Source organism: Fistularia commersonii, chromosome 23 (assembly GCF_037954325.1).
Source record: "Fistularia commersonii isolate RoL2024-O1a breed Wild chromosome 23, RoL_Fcom_v1.0, whole genome shotgun sequence".
NCBI lineage: Eukaryota > Metazoa > Chordata > Actinopteri > Syngnathiformes > Fistulariidae > Fistularia > Fistularia commersonii.
In genome coordinates this window covers 4,564,998-4,581,782 of record NC_141306.1, presented here as the reverse complement: position 1 = coordinate 4,581,782, position 16,785 = coordinate 4,564,998, and the positions used below count along the sequence as shown (strand labels likewise).

Genomic DNA, 16,785 nt, shown 5'->3' with positions numbered 1-16,785 from the left:
ACACTTAAAATGACTCAGCGGCACGAGTCGAAATGAAATTCAGTCCAGGTCAGCCGTCAGTTATTCCTTTAATATAAAACAGTAACAGAAAGAATGAGGCCACAACAAAAAATGCAATCTGGTTGAATTACAGAATTTTGTCCCAAATAAACCAAACTAATCTTCCGCGCGTAGCTTCTTCCGTACAAACACAGTTTGTAGTTCACACAGCAGGAGCTTCATCGGTTCCCGGCCGGACGACATCAATGTGGGTCCCCGGAGACGCAACATGCAGTGAGACGACGACACTGAAGCAACGTCCGGATTCTTCCAACGCGTCTCGTCTTTGCCTTCTGCTCATGAATAAGGGAGGTTAGCGAGATGACGGAAAGGAACACTGAGATTTTCTACTTTTTTTCCGCCGGACAGTCCGTGACCTCGGCGGCGAGTTAGAATGAGTTACCACGAAGGAAGACTGTCCTTTACATGCAACATGTGGAGTGGGTCTATGTTTGTTATGGACGGATTAAAGGTCGGGGGGGAGAGATTTACAACTGGCGTCTGAGTCTCGCGGTCATGCAGCTCCTCCGACAGACGCTTCCGGCTGATTTCTTGGTTTGGCAGCTCTTCTCGTACGAGATTCTGTACAGACAAAACATGTCGGGTCACGAGTCCGTCGTCCTCCCGCTGAACCCGTCCTTGCCATCTGTCAGTGTGACCGTGGACTTTCCTCTCTCATCATCCAGACTGCAGTCCATCGGGGTTCAGCCGCTCATCCTGCCACTCACATGTGAGGACTGACGTCTGGGGGAGACGGCGCCTTGGCTGCAGGAAGACGATACAGACACATGCGGAATTAGAGGTCTGGAAAAAGTCAAATCTCATGTTTTATTGAAAAAAAAAAAAATCACTTATTTTTTTCTGGCTTAAGACAATCAAACCTGGACTGACATCTGTAACCCTTGGCTTTTTGTTATTCTACAATTCTCTTTCACTGTTTTTAGCCCTGCACTTTCTTGATGCTAATATAAAGCTTTCAAATATTTCTGGAAAGACAAGTTAGAGGGTGGGGGTCCCGTTAAAAATTTCTAAATGAATGAAAATTGATTTATAATAGTTGCGATGATGGAAACAGCAAGAAATCAAAAAAGCAGCGGAAAATTAATTTACAACATCTCAACATAATGTCGTCAATACCAAGAGGAGAAATTACGTTACTCAGATTAGCAACAACAAGAGCAGATATCGGCATTCATATGCTTCGACCTCTTCTGGGGACATCGGGGTGTTTTTATTTCAACTTTATTTTAATGAACAGGACACAAAAAGGTCAAGAACCTCTATTACTTGGGATATACAGATCTCATCTCAGGATGCGATGTAGGGAGCATGCTCAGCTTTAAATTGTAGGTAAGCAGCGTCACGTCAGAGCGCGTACCTTCATCCTGGCCGGGCGAAGAGACTCCCTGCACCAGCTCTTTGGCCTCGACCGCCAGCTGGAAGGCGGGAGGATCGGGGAGCGGGGATGGGGTGTCTGGGCTGTCTGTGGCCGGGGAGGACCTGCTGCTCCTGATGTCCACAAACACACACATACAGAGTCGGTCCACCAGAACTGTAGCTCAGTGATATTTTCAGCATGTCGTAGGGAATTTTGTAAATGTTACCCTGCATCTCCTCCAAACATGCTGGGTGGAGTCAACACTTTGTGGACGTTCTGCAGAAACACAACAGAGAATTAAAGGTTAAAATAAAGATCTATATACTTGAGCATAGTGGCAATATAAAAAAAAAAACACTAGTTGGGAAGAAATTATCCGAGTCTGATTTAAATTTCATCGTACGCATACAACCGGTACTTTAATATTCGTTTACTTTTATTTATATTTATTTTTCCCAAATATACTTAAAATGTTAGTAGTTTAAATATCTGTATTTAATGATTTTATTGTTCAAAAATTCTTGTGTTTCAATTTTGCATTTGTGATAGCAAACTTTGGTCAATGGCCTTCAAAACACCTGTAAAAGATGAAAAAATGTGACATAATGACAAAGATGTTGAGCGCAGAGCTGCAATGCGCGTTTTGGCCACTAGAGGGCGACAATGACCCTCCTGCCCGCCAGGTAAACACAAAAACCCGACTACCTAAAATGTACAAATCTAGCTAATTTACAATTCCTATTATGTTTTTTATTGTTATTCATTGTGCGCACTTTAAAATGACAACCAAGCTCTTGTATTATATTGTTAATAATAATGAGAAAATGACAAAAAACATTTTTGGGGGGTAAAGTCAACACTTTTCTTTACTGTTTATTTATAAATTTGTTTGCTGACGTCATTATTTATTAATATTTTCAGAAAACATTCCATCCTGCAATTTTTTTTGGCTGATATTTGCTCTCATTTATTCATATTCTTCGGTTGATTTTTATGATTGCCACCTGACAATCATGATAAAAGTCGGCATAAATGTAATGTACATAAACGTTACTGAGGGGATCCGTTGAACGATTGAAAAAGACGCTTTGAAACGAGAGATCCGCTCCTTCCAGCGCGGAGGAAAGATGATCCAACGGGGAAGAATGATGAAGAGCTTTCGGCGCTCCATCCTCTTAGCGACTGAATATATTGTGTCAGAGAGACACAGCTGAGGCAGAGGGGGATTTACCACCTGAGATGAAAAGCCACAGGTAGGGAGGCGGTAATCCTGAGAGCAAATGAATGAGAAGCCCGAGTCTCATCAAAGCGGGAGAAGACAAGCGGCGCCTGCAGATACTCAGCCTGATGGGTTTCAAAGAGGAGCTGAGAGAAGAGACAAGGCTGCTGCAGGACGAGGAGGGGGGGGTTCGAACTTCACACGCTCTCATCTATAATGTCAGCTGTTCCCTCCGAGTCCAAACATACAGTCAGATCGGCTGCTCGCTTTTTTTTTTTTTTTGGCGGTGAATGTGTGTGTTTCTGATGGAAACAACATGAGGGATGTAGGAGACCCCTCTCGCCATCGCAGCAAAAGAAAAATATGATCACACACGGGAATCCAACGACTGAATATACATGGCGAGCTTACACGCTGGGGGGGAGGGGGTCAAGCAGTTGCCAAGGCAACTGGCAGTGGTTGTGTCAAAAGTGAGGAGAGGAAAATGGAAACAAACAACCAACTTACAGTTTATTTGCCCTAACTTTGCTATTCTGACCGAACAACATCAAATTTCATGTTTTACATCATGTCGATCAGACGTTTCTCCAAAACAAATCTAATGCGGGGGGCCGACGATTGTGTCTCCTCAGATAATGTGATTCTGTGCTCATATTGCTGGCTACAAATATTGTTTTATGCTGTTTAAAGCATTAAAAAGTCAAGCTATTCTTGGTCAAAAAAAAAACAACCCAAACTGTCAAACACCATGTGTCGGAATAGAATCGGAACACGCTTGAAGACGCTTACTTTTGTGAGCTCCCCTCCCCGTGTCTGCCTCCTGCTGGCCAGCTGGTTCTTCAGGTCTCGAATCTCAGCCTCCAGCAGTTGGATCACCTCCTCGTAGTCCTGCTCGGCGCCGCTGGCCTGCCGCTGCCCCGCTTCGGCCTCGGCCGCCTGCAGACGGCTCTTCAGACGGGTGTTTTCTTCCACGGTCAAAAAGGCTTTCTGCGAGGTGCGACAGGATTATCTGTGAGGCGCAGGCGGCGCGGCATCGTCCAGAAACCCCTCAGGGTGCGACGACCCGCCGCGGGCACGAGTCCCAAATAATGACCGGCAGACGTATCCAGAACACGGCAGGACTCTCACCTCGGACGTTCTCTGCAGTTCCTCCTCCAGAGTTTTCTTGCTGTGCTCCATGTCCTTCAGCATCACCTGCAGAAACCAGCGGGAAATTAACAACAACAACAACGGCACACCGGACATTGTGCGGTTGACAGGAAGCCGCGGGCTCGGATCTGCACGCGGAGAAAACCTTGCAAACCTTCTGATCGGGGTTCTCAATCCTTTCACGCGCTTAACAACAAACCGAAAGGACCGGAGGCCTGAGAGCGGCACTGTTGCAGTCATACAAGCGATATAATTGACTTGAAAAGTCCTTATCGGTGTGTACGTCTGCAGACGGAAAGCTTCCGTTCCTTGAATTAGAAAAAATAACTTTAACGAATAAATGAACAGTATAAGAACAGAAACCTTATAGGAATAATTGTATCTGAACAATTTATTTCTAATCTTTAATGTAAACAAGGCTCTAAAGTGATATCACACGATGCGTCCTGATGAACCTCTAAACACTGAGATGTGTGGAAATGCATGTTTTACATTTATGATCAGAAACAATAATTTATTGCATGGTACTGGGTTTCAATTTAAAAATTAATCTACATTAATCACAGTTCAATATTTGACATGAGAAAAAATCTGTTTGATCCAATTCATCAAAACACATATGACCTTAAACTTAACAAATATACCATCACCAACTTACAAGACAAAGTTAGCCTACTAACTTGCATGCTAGCTCCAACATGTTTAGCATTGAGGAGCTAACGGAGTGTGGAAGTGCTCCTGTGAGATTTGTTTCTGCATTAAATGCAAAGAATAGCATGCATTCATTTTGTTAATGCACGCTATTTGCACTTTAATTGTTATTTTTCTGATATCAATTAACTCGTCAAAGCTCCACCCCTAATGTCTTTCTGATGAGAAAAAAAGAGCAATACCAATAGTCTGTATTGGATCGGTGCAGCTCTGACTGGCCGGCTGTCCAGATCAGGGGTCCCAGACTCGTAGCCCGCGGGCCAATTGTGGCCCTCAGAACAATATTTTGTGGCCCCCTGCCTTAAAATCAAATCTTTGTGTTTATTGTGGCCCATGCCTTTTTTTCTCACATGCAACTGAGGGTTTTCTACAGTGGGTTTAAAATAAAAACAGGCAAGGAAAAAATGAAAAAGTAACTTTGCAATGTATTTTTTGCTTCACAATTTGAAAACAAAATGATTTTTCTGATGAAAAAACATCTAGTGACATTATTAAAACGATCTAAAACCACAAAAACGATAGCAAAAAAAAAAACGGGCAAAATTAAAAAGATTGATTTAATAACCAGAATAGCCTTGTAAACATTATACCTCCTCTTATATATGCTACCAATCCATTTTCTAATAAATTCTAGTGGCAAATTTTCCCACAGTGACAAGATTTTCTCTTTTAACTCAACAATATTTTAGGTGGTCATTTCATCAATTCTTTTTTAATAGTCATTTTCAATATTAATTCATCATGTAATTTTTAGAGAAACAGTTCATTACATATAAAGATTTTTATAATTTACCCGTTTATCTCCTTTACACTAAAACAAAGGAAAAATTCTAGGTAATGATTTTACTGTTCCGGCCCCTATGACATCAAATTAGGCCATATGTGGTCTAGATGAAATAAGATGTGTGTGTGTGTGTGTGTGTGTGTGTGTGTGTGTGTGTGTGTGTGTGTGTGTGTGTGTGTTTTCACCTTGAGCTGCTTCATCTGTGTCTGCAGCTGTTTCACCTCCGTCTGAAACTGCTCCATCTCCTCGCTGCTGTAGCTGCACTCCGACTCGTATGTCTGCAGAAACACATCCGTTACCCGCTGGTCGGTCAGCGATCTCCGAGCCGGCGGGTGAGAGGGAGCGGACGGACGCTTACGGGCGAGTGGAAGGCCGACGTGTCCATCAGACTGGCTGCTTCATGGTAGGAGAACATGAAGGGACCTGCTCCTAAACCCAGCTCCTCCAGGCTCTCCTGGAAGACACTTCGGACGGCGTCGACGAAGTCTGGGAGCCGAAGAAGCAGCGCAGACGAGAAGCACATAGAAACCACGGGATTCAGGTGAAAGACGCACACAACCACTGTAATTTCAATATAATGTGTTATATATAAAATATCATAATATTTCATAATAGTCTGTCATTGCTGTGGTCACTCTGTTGTCTGCTCTTATCCTTGATGATGTTGTTGTTGTTATTGTTGTTGTTCACTCTGCTGTCTATTTATATCTGGATGTCTTTTGCTATCTTTGAATTCTCTCTATTTATATTATATTCATATTTATTGATAGTATAACTGTTGCTGCTGTGACAAAAGAATTTCCCCAAGTTGCTAGTTATTGTGAAGTTCATGTTTCTTTTTCTTATAACTTGTCACCTCTTGAAATGTCCCGCTTTAGGCCGCTGTCGCGCCGTGACGAATTCCTGTGCACATTGTATATTTGGGGATTTAAGACAGCGGTCGCCAGCCTTTATTGCACCAGGGACCAGTTTTATGCATGAAAATGTTTAGAGGCGCCAGGGTTCAAATAATGAAAATGTTTGTCACTTCCCATTATTTAATCTTAATACAGTGATTGCACTTTATATCGGGCAATAACAATATTAAGTGCGGCAGTAAGGAGAAGGCGGAAATAGTTGTTTGTTAAAATAAGATCCGGAAGGTCTAATGATAAAAAATAACTAAGAAATACAAGAAATTCAGACAAAAATAGTCTAAAGAGGCTGAAAGTTTACATTATATATTTTCAAATGAATAAACCCCACATCTAAATAAGTCTTAAATATTACGTTTAGCGTTACGTTTTGCAGATTCAGCGACAGAAATGAATGAACGCGCGCTCCATGAAACCAGCATCCACGGTACAGTTACAGGTAGCTTGAAGGAGATGCTGCACGCAGGGCCGGCTGCCACGGTAACGCCGTGCGACACCACGCGCCGGCGTCACAACCCGTGATGTGACCCTCGGCACAGATCCGTCACATTCCGACCACGCAAACTTGAAGTACGCGTGCGTGTATGTGTGTGTTTGCGGTTCACCTCCGTACGCCACGGTGCCTTGCGGGTCGGTGGTCAGGCTCTGTCGCAGCTTCTTTCTTTTCTCCTCGGTGACGTCCAGCCCGAGGAAGGTCAGCGCCTGAGAGAGAGAGAGAGAGAGACGGAACATGACAGAAGGAAGGAACGGAAACAGATGCAGAAAGACGTGGATTTTTGCATTGAGACGCAGCAGGAGAGACAGCAGGGCCTTGAGTGGTTTGTCATATTGTGAGATTTAAATGCTCTTTAAACTTTCTCTGTTGCCACAAGTTGTTTCCATACCTGTCACGCCCTGCTGCGTGCACTGCTCGTGCATGCGTAATATCAAAGATAGGCTATTTATTTATTTATTTTAGAAAAACAGGTATCCTCTCATATTTCTTTTCTGACGGTGAAAAAGACATTTTGTAAAATATCGCAGCTTTCGTGTGTGAATGTCATCTCGAAATTCCTTACATTAAAGAAAAGAGCCGTTAAAGTGAATACGATGAGTAGGAAATAGAGCTTTTTGTGTTTTTATTTTCCTATAGCCACCTCTACTACCAGCGTCCACCATTATTTAATCGCAATTATTACATCATGTCAGCTATTAGCCCCAAACTGTGAGCGCTACTGTTATTATTAGTGTGAGATCTATGAGCTTGTCTTTCCCTGCCACCTCCGTCTTTATCACATTTTTGCTTTTCGCTCTTTCTACTCCACCGGTCGAGGCAGAAGGCCGCCCACATCCCGCTGATCTCCAGCCAAGGTTTCGGCGCAGTCGTGCTCGCTCACCGGGCGATGTTGGGTTTCTGCGTATCATTTTAAAGCGGAGCGCCGTATGAGTAAAATCTGACTAACTCGACTGTCAGTCGTCCAGAGGTCGAACCTGGCAGATCTAAACCCACCGGTGGGATTTCGAACAATTTTTCTGCAGATGCGAGAGATCCCGCTCCCTTTGTCCTTGTTTATCCCCGTCTTTCCGGCATTCATTGTCTTTTCGTCCTTTGTGACATTTCCTCTCCAGTTGCTATAAATATCCATAATCTATCTTTCCCTGGCTTTTGAGAAGGAGCCAGCAGATCAAGGCAGGAATGCGCCCCGTATTCAACGTATTAAACTCTCTCTGTCGTTCTAATCCCATTAATGAATTGGTAGATTAGGGTCAACCTCTGGGCCGATCTGGACTGGATGAAAATCACAGATGAATAACAGCACCGGGGGTTGGCGGAGGGGAGGGGGCTGCGGTCAGGAAGCGTCACGGAGGGGGGAAACGGGAGGCTCGGGAGGGGCGGCAGAACCAGGAGAAGGGAAAGAAAATGCTGAGACAGAGTTGTGAAATAGAGTACGAATGAAAAAAAAAAAACTGCCAGAGAGATCAATAATAAGATGCAGAGAGAGAGAGAGGAGGAGCTCGGGGCGAAAGAAGCTGCGACTGTAAAACAAGCCGGCTCAACAGAACGAGATAAAATCCCCTCATAGCGTGTATTTTTGATCAAGAACATGAACAAATGAGCAGAAATAGAAATGCAGTTACACAGCGCGGGGGTGTTTTGTGTGTGTGTGTGTGTGTGTGTGTGTGTGAGTGTGGGAATCAAAACTGTACCACTTGGTTACGCTGCTTCCTCCTCCCGAATCGCTGTTAAAGGCCTGAGAGCAGTCACTGGATAGGAGTCTTGGAATCGACCCACTTTCGTCCGTTTCTATCGGGTTCTATCTAATGACCCTTTCTGCTCTTTAAAATGACTTACAGAAACCAAACATTCCCTCGTGAGCAAACACTTGGTGCCCTTTTGCTGCCTTCTGCCTCGACCGGTCAGTCGGCTACAATCTAGCCCAGGGTTGGCAAACTACGGCCCGCGGGCCACATCCGGCCCGTCGGTCTTTTTAATCCGGCCCGCCGAAGATCGGCAGAGAATTCATTCGTGATGTGAATGATTGGATCAATGAATGTGGGAGCTCAAATAGGAGATTATTTCATTTTCGGAGCTACTTGAGAATTTTCCTGAGCTGAATGACACAGATCGGCTTTGTGATTTCGCCTTTACTGTGGACGTACTGACACATGAATGAGCTGGACGGGAAGCTACAAGGGAAAAACCGGTTTGTGAGGGAGATGCAAGCAAATGCCAGACAATGTTCATGGAAAAGTCAGACGAGTCTGGTGAGTACTGTTAACAAATGCATTTTTAAAATTTTTTCTTATTTTTTATATGTATCGTATCTTGTGCTGGCCCGGCCCGTCTGTCAAACTTTAAAAGTTTGAGCCAAAAAGTTTGCTCACCCCCGATCTAGTTGAACTGATACAATTATATTCATAAATGAAATAAATGGATCGAGCTGTGGATCAACCTCTGGGAAAGGCGCTCTGACGCCCCTTGGTCTCCACGCTGCGACAATTTGGTTGCTATGATACATGGGTGAAGGATGTTCAAAATGGGCTCCGGGGCTGAATAAAATAAACAAAGTCTTTTTCATCGCAGCCGCCTTGACAGACACCCACAGATTGCCAGCGTTTAGAGCGGCCGGGGCTCGGCGCTCGCCGTTTCGGGCGCTCCGAGGTTTTGATTTCGCAGCGGTAATTGTCTGGAGAGCGGGCTGCGACGCCCGCGTCGGTGGGAAGTCGAGAAAGAAACAAACAAACGGGAAAAAAAAATTGTTTTTTCGTGGAGCTATACTGCCGGTACGGATAAATATTCACGATTCAGAAAAGAAACAAAACAGCGGGAAAAATTTCGACCGCGGCAAATCGTCCTCAGCGAGTCAAAGAAACGGTCGGTCCTCGACCCTCATCCCAGCGCCAAGGTGGACTCACCAAGTCTAACTTGTCTGTTTTGAGGCGTATGAAGGGGTCCAGGGTGATCTTGGGTTTGGCCCCCGTCGGCGACCTCTGACCGCTGGAACCTGGAGACACAGCGGAGGCGGACGAAGGGTTCACGTGAAGCAGGAAATACAACGAAACCTATACCGTCACCGGGAGCGGAGGGGTTTTATGTCATCTGCTTTTTAAAAAACAACTTCACGATGGTCCTCGGCATTTTCCTAACTTGACACAACACAAGGTCTACCTCTACTTCCACCCCTGCCTGCGACCAGAAGCCAGAGGCGGTGGAAGCAGGAGCCTCAGTGAGGCTCACCTGGGAAACAACACAAGGGTAATATCAGTGGATAATCTGTAATATTAGAGTAGATGGGCTGACATTCTCTCTGGATTTGTGGAAAGAGGATAGTTAGTGGTGACAGGGGAGATGTGTGTGAGTGTGGGCGAGGGTGGGGTGTGTGTGTGTGTGTGTGTGTGTGTGTGGTGGGGTGGGCAGATTAAAAAGAGTAGAGTGGAAGTGGGGAGGGTGATTATATAGATGGGAATGAGGGGGAACAGTGAGGGATGCAGACAGACGATGCCGAATATTAATGTGATGAGTTCGTCTGTCCCAGATTTGTGAGTCTGCTTGTTATCGCAACATTCCTTTGTGTGTGTGTGTGTGTGTGTGTTTGCGTACCCACCTACCCCTCCTTATCCCACCCAAGGGATTTACCCCCTCCTCCCCCTGAACACTGGTGGGTGACGGACCTGCATTAAACCCTTGTTACTCACAGACACGTGCTTCTATCACACGCTTTATTTTTATTGCATTTAAAAAAAAAAAAGCGTATACGATAAAAACAAAACCAACTTTAAAAATAATGCACATTTCCAGTGTGTTACAGATAAGGAGTCGCACACACTGGACTTTATTAATGAACAAGCCATGATCCTCGTCTCACTAGCTACGTCTTTTAACTTTATGTAATTATACATAATTAAAGAGGCGAAAACTTTCCCGCCAAATTATTTCAAACGCGACGTAGAAAAGTCTGAAGCGGGCGAAAGAGCGTCAGCGGTCATGTTCACTCCACCTCTTAAGTAAACTGGTGACATCTGTTGCAGGACGAGTAACTGGGCCGGCGTAACAGCGTGAAAGGGAGCTAAGTGGTCTGAGCGCCTGAAGCGCGACCTTGGCGAGGTTAATCCCGGCCAATTGGATTGGGACGTTGGGACCCGCAGGTGACCCTCGCCATCAGTGCCACCGCGCTCAGCAGAGCAAAGTGCTTGTCTCAGAAAATTAGAATATTTGTGATAAAGTTCTGTATCTTCTGTAATGCAATTACAAAAACAAAAAATGCCATACATTCTGGTTTTATTACAAATCAAATGAAATATTGCAAGCCTTTCATTATTTTAATATTGCTGATTATGGCTTACATCTTAAGAAAACTCAAAAATTGTATCTCAAATATTAGAATATCATTGAAAGTCATTTGTTTTTTTTAAAAACAAAACAAAAATGTCATACATTCTGGATTCATGACAAATCAAATGAAATATTGCAAGCCTTTCATTATTTTAATATTGCTGATTATGGCTTACATCTTAAGAAAACTCAGAAATCCTATCTCAAAATATTAGAATATCATGAAAAAGCAATTTTTTTTTTTTTAATGTATATTTCAATCGGACTATTTAAAACAGGGGTCCCCAAACTTTTTCCTGCGAGGGCCAAATAACTTTTCCCTTCTCTGACGGGGGGCCGGGACAGTTTGTAACAAAAAGTGTGACGATCGCAGAGGTGTCTGAACGTAAACATTTATCGTTTTCCAGAAAGCCACACATAACAGGAAAAAAAAAAAATCAGAAAATAAATGATAACATTATTAATGAAAAATGTCTTTATCTCATCTCTTGACAGACGAGACAAACAGCCTTTTCTTTGAATTGAACAAAAGAATAATCGTTTGTCCACAACAGGTTAAATACCTTGCATTCTGAATCTATTTTTCTCTTACATAATCTCTTCTCCATTATTCCTTATTATGTGACGGGGGGTGTCCAGGATTTTTTTTTTTTTTTTTTTTTGAGGGAGGGGTTTCAGACTGCAGAACAGAATAGAATGTTAAAAAAATCATAACACATCTCTGGTATTGTTCAGGGTCCAGGCAAAATGCGGAGGCGGGCCGTAGTTTGGGGACCGCCGGTTTAAAATAATTACAAATTCTTTGCACGAAAATAACAAAACTGCGAAACGGATGAAGTTGCCATTTCGCAACCGCAAGTAAAAAAAGGAATCGACGCCGAAAACAATCGATATCACGGAAAAGGGATAAAAATATAAGCGTCGCTCGAAGCCGCATCTTCTCGATACGCAGGTTCTTGATCTGCAGCAACCGATTTGCCGGTCGCCCAACGTTTTTATTTCATGGTCGAGGCAGAAAGCCGCCCACATTGAGCTGGGATCTGTCCTCCATCCAGCCCTGGGTTGGGATTTGGCGCCACATAAGTAAAATCTGATCGGACTATTAATGTCGGGGCAACGGGTGATCTTAATCCGGTCGCTGATGTTGGATTTTCTAAACTCCAAGCCAGCTACTCCTGAGTTTTCTAAAATCTATCACAGCTTGCTTTTCTCTTTATGTTGTTACTCATCGCCCTGGCGTTGATGTCGTGTTTCGTATCGTGGATCGTTCGTTTTTTTGAGGCCGGTACCTGAAATGTGGATGTCCGGGGGGCAGATGTCCGGAGAAGGTGAAGACACTTGGGCCGGTTCCTCTGTGCAGATCTTCACGTAAGAAAATACAAAATATTACATCTTTTGCAAACACTGGTTGAAGCAGGAGGGTATCACGTTGCGACAAACTGCGAAAACAACTTTCCGAGCGACGTCTGAACTCACTGAAAGGAACGATTTGGCCAGTTTAGGCAAGCATTTCATTGATATATAAAACAATTTAAATAAAAAAACATCTAAAAGAAATGATGAGTCTATTAAAAATTTCTCAGCCCTAAATAATGAATACGATATTTGGGGTTGAAAGGTGCTGCTAAAATGAACACCATGTTTTTTTTTACAAATAATATCAACATTTCTTATGAAATCCCAATAAACCTCATGTAAACTGTGCCTCACGCGTTCTCGGCCTTCATAAATAAGTCGATGACGCAACTTCCCACTCGGGAAACCTCCTTATCTGTCTTTAAACTGTCCAAACTGAGTAACATATTGTTATTATTTACTGAGGATTACACTTTACTAAAGCTGCTCATTATTAGGATATTCATAAAACATGCCAATGTCGCCGGCGTTTTCTGCTCCCGTGACCGAAACCCATTCACACCGAGTGGTAAATAAAATGTGCGACGCCGTGCCGCCAACTGACCTCCGGTGACCTGATGTGCACCTTTAAGCGTCCGGAGTTGTAGCTGCTGCCCGCGGCCCGCTGGACGCCGTTGTGGAGCGACGTGCTGCTGGGGAAGAGCCCTTTTCCCGGGATGAAGGCGATCTCCACCACGCCCTCTTGACTGAAGACGTGACACAAAAAAACCCATCGATGAAGAAAATTTGCAAATTTGTGACCGGACTAATGTTAATATTTGCAACCCTCTCCTCGTGCTTGGTCAAGCTGTCCAATACTTATTCGTGTCTCATTGTTTTACAAAGACCGTAGTTCCAGTTGAATTAGTTAATTTCACCCTTTTAGTCAATTGAACTCCAACGGAAGTTTAAAAAAGTACTCATTTCAATGAAATGATTAAGAACTTGTTTTTTTTTTTCCGTTTGTCGAGAAACAGTGCGCTGTCAGACCCCCGCATTCTGCGTTGTCATGTGAAAACCCGGTGGACTTAGTTACAGTTGCTAATGGAGGATTGACATTCCCGGGAAGGACTTAAAACGGGGGGATTGATTGTGATCACTTGTGACAGGTACTAAAGATGTGAGCAGCTGGAAGAAAAAAAACAAACAAACAAACTAACACAACACGTGCCGGCTGGGGTCGTGCGTCGGCTGACATCTTTGTACTGAGCAGCTTTTTGCTGAAAAGATCACCTGAACTTGACTTTATTCAGCATGCTCTTGGCCTCCTCGTGGGTCACGCCTATCAAGGATTCCTTGTTGATGGCAATGAGCTGATCTCCAGGCCGCAAACGACCGTCCTGCAAAAAGAAAAACAAAAAAAAACAAAAGCAAATGAGGTCTCCGGGTCAGTCGGTGCCCTACTGACCTCATTTTCCCCCTTCTTGAATCGCAAGTATGACAAACTTGCGTTAGCACACTCTGACAGTCACCATCGCTGAAAACACCAGGTTTCATGTAGCTTAAGTAACTGGCGGGTGGATTCATCGTGACAACCCAAAAAACAATAGATTTGCAATTAATCCACGATTAAGCCAAGATTGGCGTCAGAAACGATGTATATTTTAGCATCTATACACAGGTTACCTGTTGGCGCTGATTTTAGGGTCTCTCTCAGATAAACTTTTAATTTATGAACCAGAAACTCATTTGAACAACATCTGGTGAATCTGCATTTGGCTATTTTTGTTCCCAGGTAAACAGAGTCCCATTCTGGGAATACACAACCTCAAGAAAGCTTTGCCTCACCATTGTGCATTTCAAGTGTGACAAAACTCCCCAAATTTATGTTTTATATCCTCGTTTTATGCAAACTGGGACTTTCTGAGTAAATGTTTTGCGTGATAATTACAACAATTCTAGAATTGTTGCACTGTTAGCACAGCAAGGACGCTTCAGACGGGGCCTTTCTACATGTGAACGATGTCTGTGGAGGATATCGGAAAAAGAAATCAGAAATAAATAATAACATTATTAATGAATAATGTCTTTGGTTCATGTCTTGACAGATGTGACAAACAGCCTTTTGTTTGAATTGAACAAAAAAATAATCGTATGTCCACTGCAGGTTAAATACACCGCATTCTGAATCTATTCTTCTCTTACTGAATATTTTCGCCATTATTCCGTGTTATTTGACAGGGGTGTGTCCAGGATTATTTTGTTTTGAGGAAGGGGTTTCAGATAAGTCACAGACTGCAGAAGGGTGGAATAGAATGTTACATTCTATGCATGGACAAGTTAGATTACGTGGCCAGAATGAAAAAAAAAAAAAAATCCTAACGCATCTCTGGTATTGTTCAGCGGCCGGGCAAAATGTGGAGGCGGGCCGTAGTTTGGGGACCGCTGGTTTAAAATAATTACAAATTCTTTGCACGAAAATAACAAAACCGTGAAACGGATGAAGTTGCCATTTCGCAACCGCGAGTAATAAAAGGAATCGACGTCGAAAACAATCGATATCACGGTAAAGTGATAAATATATAAACGTCGCTCGAAGCCGCATCTTCTCGATTGGTAGATTATCCAATGTTTTGAAAAGAACCTCGGGGATGTCTTTAAAAAGAAAGACACGGCGGCAGATGATTCCCCACCAACGCAGGGTAAAAGTGAGCAAGAGGGGGATTTCTTTGCCATCCATCGATCTGCCGGCGAGAGCGGATGAAGCGGTGACTCGGCTCCCGCGGCTCCGGTTGAACGTGCAGCTTCCACAGCTGCCAGGAATGCATGGCAGCATAATCCCACTGCTGACTCATCCCCATACAGCAAATCGCACTGCGTGAAATGATGCACGCTTTACTTCCTATATGACATGAGGGATTAAGAGTTGGGATTTGGGAGAAAATGGACAACCTGTTTCTGTAAACAGAGGTTTGAGAAAATGCGTCGGGGGAACGGGGCCGCCGCGAGACGTAAAGCAATTAGTAGAACCTCAAATTGGGTTACTGAAAGATGCAGTCAAACGGCTTCCACCGTTTACTGTCTCTAAATCGATTGCACGTGGTCCTCTTCTCCGATCCCCATCTGTTATTGGGGATTGGAAGCCCAGAGGCCAAAATAAGTATGTATATATACATATATGCTTCTGCAACGCTTCCTCAACCGGGCGGAAACATCCTGGCGCTGAACGAAGGAGGGACGTGAGGAGAGAGATGAGGTGAGACGCGATGTGTTTACGTTGCAGTTTGGCACGTTTTGGACAAATGCGCTTCAAAATTAAAAACATTTTTTTACCCTCAAGCGGAAACAGATCGACGTTGTTCATTCTTCTTCAAAAAAATAATTTCGATAAGATCGAATTTGCCATTTACCATTCAGTACGGAGATTGTTTTGGAGAAGATGTAATGTTGCAGAGTGAGTCCGTTAACGCTGCGGCTCAACATAGGTGGACAATATGGATAAAATAGGTTTGTATAAAACTGAACTGAATAAACCGAAGAAGCCTGGCGGATGAGAAGTCCAGTAGCCACGACGAGATCCAAATAAAACTGACTTTTCGGCGGTGAGGAACTGACCCGATCGCATGTTGAGGAAAAATTATGCAACACTTGAGTTCGAGTACGTGTACATGCGGCTAGAGACTGATTAAAAATCAGAAAATGTTTAATGTAAAACTCCTGTATTGTACTGATTAAAAAAGATGACTCCGATGTAAACCCCTCTTGGTATGTGACGGACATACTTCAGTATGAACCACAGGTTCTGTTATCCATTAGATTTCTTAAGTCTTATATAAACCGAGACGGCCGCGTGGAAAGAAGCATCCAAAACAGAAGATTGTCTGTATTCTAGTCCCTTCATTACCCTCCTTTCTATATCCGTTTTGTTGCCGACACTTGACGGCGAGTGGGCGACCAGTGCGGCGAGGAGGATGGGATTCGAAATGGAATAAAGCTCGATGAGGGGCGGCAAAAAAAAACAAAAAAAAAACACGTGCAAACGGTGTGAGTGGTGGGTGGGATTGCAGGCATTTTGACTGTTGTTTTTGGGTCATGTGTGTGAACCGACCGCCACTAGGTCTGGGAAATACAAGGATTCATCATAAACAGCATTAAATGATGTGTCTTTTTAATCAAAAAGGCTGAATCTGATATTAAATATTATATAAAACAAGCGCTGTCATATCCAGCGTCATCATAGCGTAGCAGTTACATCCAAAAATCACTATGTTGCGTGTATTTAAATCAGGCAATTCTTTGTCTTGGAACTGGAGGCGGTAGGGAGAATCGTTTTCCGTGGATATAAGCGGTCACCGGGATTCAGGGAAATGAAAAGATCTCAAAAAATAGCATCTTGTCACAAAGCACCAACATTGAGGTAGAACTGATCAGAATTGTTACAAA

At 43.6% G+C, this 16,785-nt stretch overlaps 1 protein-coding gene across 1 annotated transcript in view; it reads right to left on the bottom strand.

Annotated features, from left to right (window-relative positions):
• Positions 1-49: 49 nt before the first annotated feature.
• LOC147220718 (uncharacterized) overlaps positions 50-16,785 on the bottom strand; it is a 64,616-nt gene continuing 47,880 nt past the window's right edge. The window contains exons 12-23 of the mRNA XM_086170107.1: positions 13,636-13,742; positions 12,968-13,109; positions 12,297-12,369; positions 9,591-9,679; positions 6,800-6,896; positions 5,639-5,766; positions 5,466-5,558; positions 3,765-3,830; positions 3,426-3,623; positions 1,644-1,693; positions 1,418-1,548; positions 50-804 (exon numbers count right to left, since the gene is read on the bottom strand). Of these exons, the coding sequence (XP_086026233.1) occupies positions 764-804; positions 1,418-1,548; positions 1,644-1,693; positions 3,426-3,623; positions 3,765-3,830; positions 5,466-5,558; positions 5,639-5,766; positions 6,800-6,896; positions 9,591-9,679; positions 12,297-12,369; positions 12,968-13,109; positions 13,636-13,742 (1,215 nt within the window). The 3' untranslated portion in view covers positions 50-763. The remainder of the gene's footprint in view (positions 805-1,417; positions 1,549-1,643; positions 1,694-3,425; positions 3,624-3,764; positions 3,831-5,465; positions 5,559-5,638; positions 5,767-6,799; positions 6,897-9,590; positions 9,680-12,296; positions 12,370-12,967; positions 13,110-13,635; positions 13,743-16,785) is intronic.